Source organism: Megascapheus bottae, chromosome 21, assembly GCF_031878675.1.
Source record: "Megascapheus bottae isolate mThoBot1 chromosome 21, mThoBot2.hap1, whole genome shotgun sequence".
In the NCBI taxonomy this organism is placed as follows: Eukaryota; Metazoa; Chordata; class Mammalia; order Rodentia; family Geomyidae; genus Megascapheus; species Megascapheus bottae.
The window spans coordinates 17,788,348-17,804,915 of record NC_143529.1 but is presented as its reverse complement, the minus strand read 5'-3'; the positions used below and the strand labels follow the sequence as shown (position 1 = coordinate 17,804,915).

Here is a 16,568-nt window from a genome sequence, read left to right as displayed (position 1 = left end):
GGGTGGGGGTGGGGGGCTGTGTGGAAGGAAGGGATGCCGAGCGACGTTCCCGCGGTTGTCGGAACAGCCAGGGAAGAGGGGCCGGGGGTGCGTCCCCGGGGCAGGCGGGGCTGGGCGCGCTCGCCCTAGGCCCTCAGTCCGGGTCCCCCCACCCCCCCCCCCCGCCCGCCCAACTGTGGAAACCTGTCCCGTCCTCCCCCCCCCTACAAATTTAAGTCTTGCGCTGGCGAGATTTAAGAGACTAGCTTCCTTAGCTTTGGGCTGAGTTGAGTTTGGATTGGTAGAAACGCTGCTTCCCCCCCCACACACACACACACACAAAAAGAACAAAACCAAACCCACCCCACTGACTGGATGGGGCCGGTTCGTTAGCCGCAGAACCCTTCTGGACGTGGCCGGGGAGCCCGAGCGCAGACTGGTCCTGGAGGGGGTGTAGCGGTCCGCGGTTTCCGCCTCTCCCAGTTCTGAACTAGCCATTTCCTTGGGCAAGTCCGACCCCTTGCTGGTCTCAGATCCTTTTCCTCGTGCTCACTGTCTCCTAATCTGCGTGGTCCTTGCCTGAAGAAATTGTTAGGAAGATCAAATGCCCCCTTAGGAAAAAGTTAACTGTAATCTTTACCAACACTACAAAAGCAGAAATCACCAGGTAATGTGCTCCAAGTCAGTTTTCAAAAGAGCTTGCATGTTGGAGGGATGATATAAACCATGAATATCACGACTCAGGATATCTTGGATTTTCTTGAAAATCTGTGATAGCTTGCATGTTTGATTCTCCTTCTGTTTCCACTTCGTTGGCATAAATGTCAGGGTCTGCCACCATTTCTTCATGATCAGTACTTTGCTTCAACAACCTTTCCAGAGTTGTTTTGAATGTGAAAGTCCTTAACCCAGGCCAGTTTTGTGACAATGACTTACATTTTAATTTCTCCCAGCAACATCTGCCTTTTCAAAGATCAACTACTTAATTAAATCTTATTTGGCAAGTAGAGAAAATACAAATAAGAAAAGTAGGGTAATTTGTATTTCCTTAATTATTGTCCTAAGCATTTATGTAAGTTGCCCTAAAATTGGAATCATACAGTATTTTCATTTAACTTTAACTTAAACATTCCCACACCATTCAAATAGTGTTTGAAGACTTTTTAATAGATGCTTGATATTGTATTTAAACTTTTTACTACTAGTAATTTATTTTGGTGGGTCATGGGCTTGAACTCTTGGCCTGGGCACTGTCCCTAAGCTCTTCAGCTCAAGGGTACCTCCCTACCCCTGTGCCCAGGCCTCCAGCCCAAGGCTACAGCCCTACCAGTGAAGCCACAGGACCACTTCCTGTTTTCTAGTGGTTAATTGGAGGTAATAGTTTCCTGGTCTTTACTCCCTGCCTGGCTTTGAACCGAGATCCTCAGATCTCAACCTCCTGAGTAGGTAGGATTATAGGTGTGAGCCACCTGTGCCCAGCTCACTATTGTAAGGGATTTTGTAAGGGATGTTTGTCATGTTTTGCTAACTTAAATTTCAGAATTTCATTAAGTAGCCTTTTATTAAAAAAAAAAATCTTTCAAGTTCCCTTCTCTCCCACTGGAGAATAATTTCTTGGTCAGAATCTGTCTTTTCTTGTTGCCTTTTAAGTCCTTGTAATACCCCAAGTTACTTCCCAGACTATTGTATTGATTTACCTCATAATGGTGGGAGTATGGCTTTCTAACACTCATGTTCATCATCCAGTATTAACCTTAAGATGAAACACCATGCTTTAATTTGCATTAAGGTGTTTTTCTACTTAGGTAGATAGGGTGTATCTTGTTTCCTCCTTTACAGTTATTTTATATTTGGCATGTTGCAAATCACATAGGGTAATTAGTAAATACTTGCCAATTGGCTGTTCATATTTAACTTTTACTCATGAAAAATCAAGAAATTATATTCTTGCCCCCCCCCCTTTTTGGTGGTGGTGTTGCTGTGTTTTGAACTGGACTCCCACTTGATACACAGGCACTTTATTTTTTGGATAAGGTCTCTTGATTTTACCCAAGGCTGGCCTTAGACTGTGGTTTTCTTACCTGTGTTTCCCCATGTAGCTGGGACAGGTGATTTGACTCCTTACCTGGCTTATTTGGTGGAATATGGGTCTCTAGTATGCAAACTGCATCAAATTCTCCTTAATACATTTACTATAACAGACTATTTCACTTCAATTATTTATTTAACTTATGTGTGATTAGACTTCCCATTGATCATCCTAGTTTTACTTGTAGCCCAGATGTCTGATAAAAGCAAAAAACAAACAAAATCCTGAGTGTTTAAATTTCTTTGTTTTAGACTACTTTTGGCAGTCCACCCATTATTGTCTATAAAATCATTTTCTAGTCTACCACATGAACTCTAGAAGTACTATATAATTCCTGTTTTATTATGTCTTTGGTGTATTCATTCAGCTATCTGTTAATGTGTTTTTAAGTTGGTACAGTATTAGATGTTAGTTGGAGACAGAAAGTAGCTTCCTTCAGATTTAGGATAGCACTTAAATTTGATACTGATTGGATTTGTCAAATTATAAATGGCAAAGAATAAGACTGATTGCAGCTTGAATGAAAGCTATTGGGGAATTAGCAACTAATTACTGATTATCCTTAGTCATTACTGCATTGTGGTATGAAATGGAATGTTATACAAAAACATGGCCTACTTGGTTGTCATAAGTGCAATCCTGTATTACTTTCATTATGTTAGATTTAGAAGAGTAAAGAAAGTATATCATTTGTAAAAAGGTTTCTTCTTTTCTCCTTTTAAATTTTATACTAAACTGATATTTCATTGAACCATACTCCTTACTCTAACCATAAACCCCCAGCAAATGTTAATAAAAATGGTAGCATTCTCCTTGTAGTTGATAGTGTATAATGAAAAGTGAAGATAATTCATAGTGGGAAATTAACTACTAGAAGTTACTCTTCAGATCTTAGAAATGGACCTAAAAACTGGCTTGTAATATTGAAGCTTTATTAATATTTTAGAATTGCTCACAACTTGTTTGTAAGTCACGGCTGTCTTTCTGGCTTTGTAACACATGGAATTTTTAAGTATTTCACTCTTTTTTTCTTTTTTAAATTGTATTTTATTGTAAAGTATTTCACTTTTTCTAAGTGTACATTGGTATTTGGTAGTGGGTCATTAATCAGTGCTTAGCTTCAAGAAGTTAAATTTCAGCCAGAATATGTAGACTGAACCATGTAAACTTTTGCATTTACATGTAGATTTCATCCAATTAACGAACACAGAAAAAGTTACTGTTTATATTCCTATGAGTCATGCATTATGACTAAATGTTAATAATTCTGCTTGAAGTATGATCTGTTTGATGTGTTATGTGGCCACACAAGTGGCTTTATCTTCAATTAAATTCCTTTGGTCTTCAAAGAGAATTCCTTTTTAGGCATAGTTTTAAAAGTGGAAGATAGTCTTGCTTATAAACATCACTGACTACAAAGTACTGAGCTGACTGTAGCTGGTCATGCCGATTACTGAAGTCATTTCTGCTGTAAATTGTGAATATCCTTTCAAAAGGCATAAAGCACCTTTGAAAACACACTAGTTTCAGCTAGCTTCCATTAATTTCCTTTTTAAAGAATAGCATTGTACCAAAATAAATTCATTCTCTTATGTTGTATTATTGGATTTTTTTCTTTGTAACAAATTAGAAAAGTTTATTTGCCTTATATGTTAGGGATTTTTAAATGCATGTCTTACCTTTTGCTAAAAGGACTTGTCTTTATCTTACTGTTTCTTATTAGCAATTTTTAGTCATTTGAAACACCCAAGTTTAAAAATGTGGAAATAATTTAAGATTCAAACCTACTTTAACCTTCTACCCTTTCTCAAAGTAATGTTTGTAGAGTTTTTTATTTTTGTTTCTTTACCTTAATGGCAACTGCTTTCTGGTGCTTTCATTCTAGTTTTACTGCTGTATTTAAGAGAAATGGATTTATTCATATCACAAGAGAATAAATTTACTTTTAGGGGTAGAATTGGGTACAATAGTTTCTGTAGATTATGTGGAATATATGTTATACAATCTAGAATATAAATCATAGTACAAATCATTGAGCAATATTCTAAGGGATGACAAATCAGAGTTAATCTTTAATGTACCCATTTACCTGAGGAACTAGATTACAGTTCATCTTAAACTGTATTAAGACAAGATTAGTTTTTTTGGTTTTTGGTTTTTTTTTTTGTGCCAGTCCTGGGCTTGAGCTCAGGGCCTGAGCACTGTCCTTGGACTTTCTCAAGACTAGAGCTCTACCACTTGACTCTCAGTACCACTTCTAGCTTTTTTTTCTATATATGTGGTACTGAGGAATTGAACCTGGGTCTTCATGCATGCTAGACAAGCACTCTACCACTAAGCCAAACTCCTGGGCCAGATTAGTACATTTTTAATCTTAGACTCTTTACAAAATATATCAAAAGTTCTTTGGTATATGTGACATACATTGACTTACAATGGCTTTTCCACTTTATGCCAGACTATGGTGTCAAAAGTTTTCAGATTTGAAGCATTTTTGTCAGTCTGGGTAATGGGAAAACTTGACTTGCTTTTTTAAACATTACTTGTATGATTGACTACATACATAATGACCACATACATAATGACCCTTTTTTAGATGCCATTATCTGTAAAATACCTCATTGCTTACCATTTAGAGGAGTTATTTATATATCTTGAATGTTAATATTTAGTTAATTTATTTTATCTTTTTGCCAGTCCTGGGCATTAGCTCAGGGCCTGAGCACTGTCCTTGGGCTTTCTCAAGGCTAGAGCTCTACCACTTGAGCTACAGCACCGCTTTCAGCTTTTTCTATGTATGTGGTACAGTCTTTGTGCATGCTAGGCAAGCATTCTACCACTAGGCCAAACTCCCGGCGCAATATTTTTTACATTTGCTATATAGGAATCTTCTCTTAGACTACCTGCTTGAACCCTGTTTACAATGCTTTTTTTTTTAATTAACAGATTTTTGTGTCGTTTTTTTGTGCTAGTTTTTATATAAATAGAAATGAAAAGGAGTAGAGTTAGTTAGCATCTGGTGACATACAATATGACATATATATTTAAATGTGGCTATTTAAATGTCTAGTAGCTATCATGGGTTAAAACATAATTATGGTAAGGCATGGTAGCTCACGCCTGTAATCCTAGCTATTCAGGGGTCTGAAATCTGAGGATAGCCGTTCAAAGCTAGCCCAGTCTCTAAAGAACATGAGACTCTTATCTCCAGTTAATCACTAGAAAATGGGAAGTGGGGCTGTGACTCAAGGGTAGGACAGTAGACTTTAACTGAAGAGCTCAGGGATAGGCCCAAGAGTTCAAGCCCATGACCCACAAAAAAGAATTATAATTATGGAATGTCATAGAATATTAGATATTTATAGAACTGTTGTTAATAATGTAAAATGTTTCATTCATTACTTAGGGTTCATGATTTCCAGTGATATTTGCTTATATTTTTTTGCAAATTACATATATAGCTTCACACTTCTGATAACATTTAATATAATTTGTTTCATTTTTTTTAGTGATCATTTGGCATTATCTCCTCTACTTTTAAGACATCAGTAATGCACAGTGTAATAACTTGACAAATATTCACTTGTGAGAAAGGAAAAAATTGCACAATATTTTTAGGAAAAATGTATATACATTGTAGATTATGCACTGTGTATAAATTAACTTTTTTTAACACCTGTGGACTTACATGTTTTTGTAGTTCAGTTAGTTCTACTTAGGAATAGATTCTTTATTGTATTATAGTTGTTTCTATTACTACTACTTAAGTTTTGAAGCTTAAAATCAGAAATGAAAGGGGTTTTTTTTGTTGTTGTTGCTGGTCGTGGGGCTTGAACTCTGGGCCTAGGCTCTGTTCATGAGCTCTTCAGCTCAAGGCTACTGCTCTACCACTTGAGACACAGCACCACTTTCGGTTTTCTGGGGTTTAATTGTACATACGTGTCTCATGGACTTTTGTGCCTGGACTGGCATTGAGATTGAATTGTGATCCTTAGATCTCAGCCTTCTGAGTAGCTAGGATTACACAGGTGTGAGCCACCGGTGCTCAGCTAAGAAATGAATGTTTTGAGTCATATTTTAAAGAATAATTATGTAACTCCAAGTTGGACCATTTTCTTTTTTGACTTCTATCAAAACAAAAATGGGTCTAATTATATCCACAATTATTTATCAGTCACTTATGGTAGTGTGCAGATGTTTCTTCAGTATTGGGAATTGAACCTAGGGCTTTATGCTAGCTAGATAAATACTGAACTACTGAGCTATAATCCTAGGCAATTAGGGTGCAGCTTTAATTGGAGTTTTGAATATTAACCCCATAGACTGATTAATAACAGCTTAGTACTCATTAAAATATCATTGGAATTTGGGATACAAAAGATGTTTGGTTCCATTCCAGTTGTACTTAGGAACAAGAAATGTTGCTTTTAGACAAAAGACATGAGATATTTTTTCTAGTTTTGATCATTTACTTTTATATTGTTTTAGGTTTCCAGTAATTATCTGCAGGAATCGCCATGACCCCAGCTCTGAGGGAGGCAACAGCAAAAGGTATCTGCTTTTCATCTTTGCCAAGTAACATGGAGTCTGACAAGATGCTATGTATGGAAAGTCCAAGAAGTGTAGATGAAAAGCTAAAGGGAGACACTTTCTCTCAGATGCTGGGATTTCCGACTCCTGAACCTACTCTTAATACAAACTTTGTGAATTTAAAACATTTTGGCTCCCCCCAGGCTTCAAAACATTATCAGACAGTTCTTTTAATGAGTTCTAATACTACATTAAATAAATACAATGAGAATTGTAAACAAAAGAAATCAGGGGAGTCCAGCTGCACTAAGCTGAAAAACATACTGTGTAATGGCAGCAACATTCAGCTCAGCAAACTCTGCCATTCTCATTCTGAAGAGTTCATAAAAAAGGAACCTCTATCAGATACTTCAAGCCCGTGCACAAAAGATGTACAAATTGTTTTGGATTCAAATCTAACTAAAGATACTAATGTAGATAAAATACAACTCCAAAACTGTAAATGGTACCAAAAGAATGCACTTTTGGATAAAGTTGCTGATACTGAGATTAAAAAAGGTTTATTGCACTGTACTCCAAAGAAAATGGGACCCGGCCACTTAAATGTGCCCATTAGTTCTTCAGCTGCTGAAAAAGAGGAGGAAGTGAATGCTCGGTTACTTCATTGTGTAAGCAAACAGAAAATTTTACTTAGCCAGGCTAGAAGAACTCAGAAACATTTGCAAATGCTCCTGGCAAAGCATGTTGTTAAACACTATGGCCAACAAATGAAATTTTCTCTGAAACATCAGCTGCCCCAGATGAAGATCTTTCATGAACCTACCACACTGTTGGATAAAAGTGTACCTGAGCACACTAAAATTAAGCCAGAAGTCAACGTATTGACTACAGAGAATAAGTTATGGGATGATACAAAAACTGGCCTTGCTCGGTGTACAGCTGCAGAAATCCAGAGATTTGCACTGTCTGCTGCAGGGCTGTTGTCTCATGTTGAAGAGGGTCTGGATTCTGATGCAACTGATAGCAGCTCTGATGACGATTTGGATGAATATACCATTAGAAAAAATATGGCAGTGTAAGTGCAAAATTATTATTAGCCCCTTTTCTGTTCTGTATATAGTAACAATTATAATGGTTTCAAGATATATTAAAAGGATTTAGACTTTCTAAAATCTTTATACTATAGTAAGTTTTATAACTTTATCTTTAAAAGTTTTATAAGTCACAACATTGTGATTGTTTTTTAACATATTTCATTTGCTAACCTGTTGTGTGAATCTGATCTGCCAGAGATGGTTTCAGGATCTTCTGCTTATGACAGTTCACAGATGCTCAAGTCCCTTATATAAAATATTTGTGCTTGGCCGGGAGTTTGGCCTAGTGCTTAAAGTGCTTGCCTAGCATGCATGAAGACCCGGGTTCGATTCCTCGGTACCACATACATAGAAAAAAGCCGGAAGTGGTGCTGAGGCTCAAATGGTAGAGCTCTAGCCTTGAGAAAGTCCAAGGACAGTGCTCAGGCCCTGTGCTCAAGCCCAGGACTGGCAAAAAAAAATAAATTAATAAAATATTTGTGCTTACATAATCTTTCAGTATAATTTTAGAACATCTACAGTACTCATAAAACCTAATACATAGTAAATGGTATGTGAAGGTTGTCAGTACTGTACTGTTTAGGGAATAACTACATGAAAAACATCTGTTCAGATGCAATTTTTTTCCTTTGAATATGTATCTGTTTTCTTCTTTTTGGAGCAGGTTCAGGGCTGAACTTAGAACCTGGACATTTTCCTGAGCTTTTAGTACTCTACCACAGAGTCACAACTCCACTACTAGCTTTTTTGGGGGAGAGGGCAAGGGGTAATGGGGCTTGAACTCTAGGCCTGGACGCTCTCCCTGAGCTCTTCAGCTCAAGTTCACTGCCTACTTCTGGGCCTAAGCATTGTCCCTGAGCTCTTTAGCTCAAGGCTCCCACCCTACCCCTGGGCCTGGGCATTGTCCCTGAACTCTTAAGCTAAGGCTACCATCCTACCCATTGAGCCCTGAACTCTTAAGCTAAGGCTACCATCCTACCCGTTGAGCCGCAGCCCCACTTCCTGTTTTCTAGAGATTAATTGGAGTAAGAGTCTCTCATTCTTTAGTGCTAGGGCTGACTTTGAACCTTGATCCTCAGATCTCAGTCTCCTGAGTAGCTAGGATTACAGGTGTGAGCCACTACACCCGGCCTCACTCGGGCTTTTTGTGAATTAACTAGATATAAAATTCTCTCAGACTTCTCTACCTGGGCTGGCTTCAAAATGTAATCATCAGATTTCAGCCTCCTGAATAGCCAAGATTACAGATATAAGTCACCTTTGCTTTGCTCAACTATTCCATTTTATATAAAGGACTTGATTATCTGTGGATTTTAGTGTCTGTGTGCTTTATCTTTGACTCATGTTACTTTTCCTTCTTTCCTTTGATTTTAATACCAACTAGCTACAACATATAGCTTTTATATGTTAGGCCATCCATGAAAGTGTGTTCAATAAATGAATAAAATGTACCTAAATATGAACATTTTAAAGTAATGACTTTATTATAATATTTAATATTTTATTTTAAAATTGATAAAATGTATTTATTTAATGTAAATATATAACTGTATGCCTTCTACTTTTGTTTGGTCTTTTAGCTGAGAAAGAATAGGTTTTGCTGTTGGAAAGCACTTAAACATCATTACCATTGTTTTTAAGAATTACTTTGTTGAAATATGCCATTTTATTTCATTCATTTTCCCACTTGCTGGACACTTGGATTAGTTCCAGTGAGGATATTCCCTGAACATTTTCCTTTTTGTCTTTGTGTAGTCACTGGCTTGCATTTCTCTTATTAGGAATGGATTTCTAAATATAGCAAATATATTGGAAGTGTTCAAGAAAGCAGAAAAGGTGTTCCAAAGTATTGGTGTCATTTTACATTTCTGTTGATATAGAAATGAGAATTTTCATTTTTCCATATCTGAACCAACACTCAGTATGATTTATCTTTTTGATTATAGCTGCTCTAGTTGATGTAGAGATAGAAGTCTTATTTAAATTTATATTTCCTACCAATAAATAAACTTATTTGTTTTCAAAATTAAAAAACAAACAAACAAACAACAACAAAAAGAATTACTTTGTTGAGGGCTGGGAGTTTGGCCTAGTGGTAGAGTGCTTGTTTAGCATGCACAAAGACCCAGGTTCAATTCCTCAGTACCCCATACATAGAAAAATGCCAGAAGTGGTGCTGAGGTTCAAGTGGTAGAGCTCTAGCCTTGAGAATAGCTCAAGGACAGGGCTCAGGCCCCGAGTCAAGCCCCAGGACTGGTTAAAAGAAAAAAGAAATACTTCGTTAACTTTCCCCTTTTACTTTTTCTCCAAATAGATAACTTCATAACATTATTGATAAAATTTAAAAATAACTTCTGTTTGAGAGGCTCTATTGCACTGAAGAGAAGAAAGTTGCTTTCTCTTAGGAAGGATGTGATAAGTAGAATTCGTGTTTTCTCTGGGTTTGAGGTAAATTACATGTACATTTGTAATATGAATGGAACATTTTCCTCCATTCTATGTAGAAGAAGCCTAAGTCAGGAAGCTCAAGTTCTGGAAAGAACTGTTAAAATCATGACTTGTTCCATGATCCTAAAGCAAGGTTTTTATTATTTTTTTTATATACTAGACTCCTGTAGTTTACCTTTAATAGGTCAAGCTATAATTAGGTGAAGTGATAAATATAAAACGCCAGTTTGTAGTAAGGTAGTGGAAGATGAAGAGTATCAAGCTCTTGATTACTGTGGAAGCCAAGAGCTTATTAGTTCTAGGAGGAGCCAGGGTAAAATGCATGCCCCAGTGGTACCTGTTGGAGAGATAAGGAGCAAGGGTACCTTTTATTCCAGTGTGTACAAGTTAATGATTGTAGGTGGCTTTTGAGAGGTGCTTCCCTGGCACTACCATTATGCCATTTGGGTGACAATCAGGCTCCTGCAACAACAGAACCTTCAGTCAAATACAGATGCCAGAAGTTCTAGGTCAGGCTGAGTGTACTGATCTGGTTAAATATGAGGGGATGTGGGTAGGTCACTGAACTGACAAGAGCCTGGCTCTTCCTCAGCTGGTAGTAAATCCTGAGAATTCTCACATGTCTTTTCTTCTGGGGAGTCATGTTTAGTTTGTCTTCTAGGATACATAGGGGGAAAATTCATCATTTCCCCAAGTTTCTTTCTGTGTATATTAAAATTTTGTCCAGGTGCCAATGGCTCACACCTGTAATTCTAACTACTCAGGAGGCTGAGATCTGAGAATCAGTTTGAAGCCAGCCAGGGCAGGAAAGTCCATGAGACTCTTATTTCCAGTTAATCACCAAAAAAATGAAACTGGAGCTTTGGCTTAAGTGTGCCTTGAGCACAAAAGCTCAAGGACGGTGCCTAAGCCTGGGTTCAAGTTCCAGGACTCACACACACACACACACACACACACACACACACACACACACACATTATTGGAGTTATATTTAAATGTTAATTGTCAAACTTGATAAGAAAATTCTTTATAACAGATTTAGATATGTACTAAGAAGGACAGAATTTTTGTTTAGCTAAATCCAGATTGAAAAACAAAGGACAAAGTGGTCTTGTAACCCCACATAAATGAAAATTTGGATTTGTTTTCTTTCTGGTTGGGTATGTGGGAAATAATAGAATTAAAACCAACCATTAATTTATAAAAAGCATTTCTCTAGTAATGTGATCTTAGATTGTATGTTTACTAGATATATTCAATGTTGTGAAGCTGAGTGATTTAACAAGCTGGTTGACCTAGTATTTCCTTTTGATAAATGGGACAAAAGGATAAGGAAGTCATTCTCAAATCCAAAAAGAACAGATTGCTAGCAGTCAAATAATAAATTGCAAATGGGAGCACCTTTATAGTTCTATGATGTGAAATTTACAAGTTGTTTTTGCATTAATACTTTGCCACATTTCTCAAATGAGAGAACTTTAATTTTTATTTTACTTAAAAGGAACACACACAAAAAATCAAGTGAAAAATAATTTAGTTACTTCAATGTCCTTTTTCTGTTTTATGAGAAGAGATTAAGATTACAATTTCAAAATTGTAATTGGGAAATAAATTAGCAACTAAAGAAGAAATGTTTGTTCCTGTTAACATGCGAACATCATTGAGGAAAGTAACACAGTTAAAATAGACTTATTCATATAAAGAAAGATATTTCTCATATTAAGATTGTAATCTTATATGCTTACTGGATTTGTTTACTGCTTAATGCTATTGGATAACAGACTGGGATTTTTAGTCTTGGTCTTTAAGCCCCAAGTTTTAGGCTAAGCTATATGCAAAGACTGTGGGTGGCTTCTGGTGACATATGGGGAAAGTGGAATAACAAGTAAAAAGGGGCACTTTGGAGTGTTTATGCACATTGTAATTTTATTTCTTAAGAGGAAATAACCATTTTTCCTGGTTTGGTAAGAAAGCACAGCTCTGGAAGGTGGAATCATTAATAGATACCAATTTTCATTCTTGTCCCAAATAAGAAATAGTCACATCTAGTAGACAAAATGGCTTTGGGATGCACAAGGATTTAATTAAGAACCAAAGGAACATAGAGGAGGGAAAATTCACAAAAAGGATAGCGGGATGATTGGAACTCACAGGACATCTGAAGAAAGCTAAAAACCAGAAAGGTGATAGAAATCAACAGTGTTTTGTTCTGCACTCATTTTTTTTTTTTAAATCAATCTTGGGACTACTTGAACTTGGCCTGAGCACATCCCTTAGCTGCTTTTGCTCAAAGCTAGCACTCTACTACTTGATTTACAGCACCACTTCTGGCTTTTTCTGTTTATGTGGCACTGAAAAATGTAACCCAGGGCTTCATGCATGCTAGGCAAACATTTTACCTCTAAGCTACATCCCCAGACCCTGCACTTGCTTTTGCCACTAAGGTAACTATCAGCCATCACAGTTGGAGAGGATGATGTTGCTAGAAAAACCTTATGGAGGGGATGATGTGCTGCCCTAGATCAGAACTGTGACTCTCCCCGTGTCACGTATAAATAACCCAGACCCCAATACCACATCCTGCCTCTGGTCTTCTTTACACATGTCCCCATTCCAGACCTTGACCATGTGGCTCTGCCGTGTTCATTCTTGTCTTTACTGGCCTCAGCCCCAAGCCTTAGAACCTCTATCCTGTGTGTGTGCTCGTGCGGTAGACGACAATGTTGGCACAACTTGGTGAGCACCTCATTTATGAACATAGCATGCTAGCTCACTCCCTGAACCCCAGAACTTTAGTAGTTCCTTGTAAATGTACACCTCAGAAACCAGTGCCACTGCCATTATGAGATCTTTTGCACTACAGACCTCGGAGCTGTGCTGTTTTCTGTACATATCTGTGCCCCATATATTCTGCTGCCACAGTAAGTCAGCCTGTGACCTAAATCCCAGAGCAACCATGGCTCTGCATGTACTAGTGTTCTAGACCCAGGCCCCTAGGGATTTCTACAAGTACTAATAGCTTATTTATTTATTTAGCCAGTCCTGGGCCTTAAACTCTGCCTAGGTACCATCCCTGAGCCTCTCTGTGCTAAAGGCTAGCGCTGTACCACTTGAGGCACAGTACCACTTCTAGCCTTTTCTGTTTACGTGGCACCAAGGAGTCGAAACCAGGGCTTCATGCATGCTAGGCAAGCACTGGACCACTAGGCCATCTTCCCAGCCATAAGTAATAGCTTCTGCATTGTTAACAATGTGTCAGTGGAGTGCCCATATCCTAGACATGAGTTCACCCCAGACCCTGAAAACGTGTTCCATGTCTATGCTCTGTGGCTGGCATGCAGAGACTATACATACATTAGACATCGTTGCCAACACTACTGTATGTTAATATGTAAGCCAAACCATGATTCAAGAGACTACTCTCAGGTGGAAAGGAGATCAGGAAGACCTTGCAGGCTTTCATTACCAGTGGGCCCCACAGCCCTTGCTGCTCCTCTGGATACCCCACTACCTTACTTGCTGAGGACCCCTGCAGGATTTGCAAATGCTATTCTTACATAACAACACACCATGGCCATCACACTTCTTGTGCATTCATGAGCTAGAGCTTTTGCACTGCACCTGGCTGTCATCCTTGCATCCACTGAGACCAATTGTAAAGCATACAAGAGGTGACTATCCTATCAAATGCAGACACCCATTGAAGACCAGAAAAAGCAACTAAGAAAACTCAGCAAAGCTGTATTTCAGGAATGAAGGGGAGGTAGGATTCTTTTCATCCAACAGAAGCTGAGGGAGTTCATCACCACCAGACCAGCCTGACAAGAAACGATAAAGGGATTTCTTTGAGCTGAAACAAAAGGATGCTATTTAATAATATGAAAATATATGAAAGAAAGGATAAAACTTGCCAGTGAAAGTAAGTAGTCAATTTAGGATACTGTAATACTGTAATGGTGATGTGTCAATTGCGTGTATCTGTAGTTTGATGGCTGAAAGCTAAAACTATTAAAATAATAGTTACAATATTTTTCTGTAGGTTACTCCTTACAAATATGTTTAGTGAAAACAACACATGTAGAGTTTGTATGAAATTGAAGTTATTGCTATAGTTTGGATATGATTTGAGTGTTCTCTAAATGACATATGCGTCACTTAGACACTGACACAGTGGGCTGAAGCTTGCCCCTTAGAATAGTGAAGTAGTGACATAGGAGGTGAGGTAGTGATGGGAAGAGATGATGTGGGTTTGAAGAGACAGAGCCTAGTTAGGATTATGGAGATGAGGATTTAGAAGGGATTGAGAGGGTTGTTGTTTTTTTTTTGTGTGAGACTTTTGGTTTGTTCTTAGAAGAGGATTGTTATAAAAGAGCAAGAATGTCTCCTCATTGTTTTCTTTAGCTTTTCTCACTGTATCAGCTTTCTCTTTTTCATCTACGCCCACCAGGAGCCATCTTGCATGATATGGCTTAGCCAGAAATCCTTCACCAGCCTGTCAGTCTTGGAATTTCAGCCTGCAAAACTATGAACTAAATAAAGCTCTTTTCTTTACAAAATAATCAGCCTCAAATATTCATTATAGCAATGGTAATGGTAACTATAATACAGTTGTTAGCAGCTTCTACTGGACTAATACGATAGTTTTTCATCTGCCTCATGGCAACCAGAAAGCAAAAACTCATAGTAGGTTCACAAAAGATAAGGATATAAAAGTATACCATCAGATTTCAAAGAAAGAAGGAAAGACCAAGGATCTATATTTTTAAAAACAAAAAACAAAATGATAGTATTAAAAAATGGCAGGGTTGGGATGTAGCTCAGTGGCAAAGCGCTTGCCTAGGAAGTGCAACATCCTGGGTTCGATCCCCAGTGCCAAAAAAAAAAAAGACAAAAAAAATACAATTAAAAAAATGGCAATAATAGCCATATACCTAACAGTAATTACCTCTGGTAAAAATAGATTGTTCTTCAGTCTAAAGACAAAAAGAAAAATCAAATTTAACTATACATTATAAGATACTTCAACTGTCAGAATATACACAGACTGAAAATTACAGAATGTAAAGAGGTATTTCATGAAAAAAAAAACCTAGAAGATAACAGAGATATCAACACTTTCAGAAAAAAAAATAGACTGCTGAAACTTCAACAACAAAAAGTTAAGGGTCCAGATAATTAATAGATTCTAAGTCTACTTGTATCCAACATTAGAGACCCTAATTACAGAAGAAAAAAAAATATTCAGTCTTGTAACATAACCCAAACTGGCCTAGAACTCACTGTGTAGCCCAGGCTGACCTCACAAACATGATCCAAGTGCCTGGACTACAAGTGTATAGCATCACATTGTTTATAAAAACAAATGAGTGCTTTTGAAGACAGATAATTTTTTCTTTTTCTTTTTTCCTCGACTGTTACTTTAAGTCAGGACCTGGCTGCCCCTTGGCGTTTTTGCTCAGGGTTGCTGGTTCTCTACTACTTAAGCCACAGCTTCACTTCTGGCTTTATGACAGTTAATCAGAGATAAGTCTGTTGGTCTTTCCTGCCTGGGCTGGTTTCAGAGCTGTGATCCTCAGATCTCAGCTTCTTGAGTAGCTATTATTACAGGTAGCTTGAGGTAAATTGTATTATAGCCCTTTTTATAGAACTCAGTGCTTTAAACAATGCATAAAATGTCCCATCAGTTTGTACAAAAACATTGGATCTGAAACTAACTTTAAACTGAATGGACCTAACAAACATACTCAACAGCAACATAAAATATGCATTTCCTTGAATCACACATAGGCTATGTGTGGTATAATATATGTAATTTCACAAATTCTTAGCAAACTATCTTGATGAAAATAAAAATGGAAAATAAATTTATAGGGTAGAGCAAGAACATTTCAAAAGAGAAGTTTACAGGAATAAAACTGATCACATGAATTTTTTTTTTTGGTGGGTCATGGAAAACTTGGCCTGGGGGCTGTCCCTGAGCTCTTCAGCTCAAGGCTACACCCTACCTTTGAGCCAAACCCCGCTGCCTGTTTTCTAGGGGTTAATTGGAGATAAGAGTCTCAGGTCCTTTTGTGCCCAGGCTGGCTTTGAACCTTCATCCTCAGATCTCAGACTCCTGAGTAGCTAGGATTATAGGCGTGAGTCACCGTGCCCAGCTCTCACATTTTTTTTATTAGAACATAATTGTGCAATGCAAAACCCTCCCTCTCCTTCTTTCCCTTTCTTCCTTCCCTTCCTCTCTTCCCTCCCTTCCTTCCCTTCCTTCCCTACCCCCCTCCCTCCCTCCTTCCCTCCCTCCCTCCCTCCCTCCCTCCCTCCCTCCTTCCTTCCTTCCTTCCTTCCTTCCTTCCTTCCTTCCTTCCTTCCTTCCTTCCCTCTCTTTTGTTAAATTGAGCTCTGAGCCTTGTGCTTGTTAAAATGAGCCATGA

The 16,568-nt window shown here is 37.9% G+C and overlaps 1 protein-coding gene across 3 annotated transcripts in view; it reads left to right on the top strand.

Annotated features, from left to right (window-relative positions):
• Kansl1l (KAT8 regulatory NSL complex subunit 1 like) overlaps window positions 1-16,568 on the top strand; it is a 99,669-nt gene that overhangs the window by 823 nt on the left and 82,278 nt on the right. For 2 of the 3 annotated variants that reach the window (XM_090354738.1, XM_090354736.1), the window contains exon 2: window positions 6,557-7,673. In XM_090354738.1, coding sequence (XP_090210864.1) covers window positions 6,586-7,673 — 1,088 coding nt within the window. In that variant the 5' untranslated portion in view covers window positions 6,557-6,585. Of the gene's footprint in view, window positions 1-214; window positions 647-6,556; window positions 7,674-16,568 lie in introns of those variants that run through there. The other variant, XM_090354739.1, reaches the window with a different exon arrangement.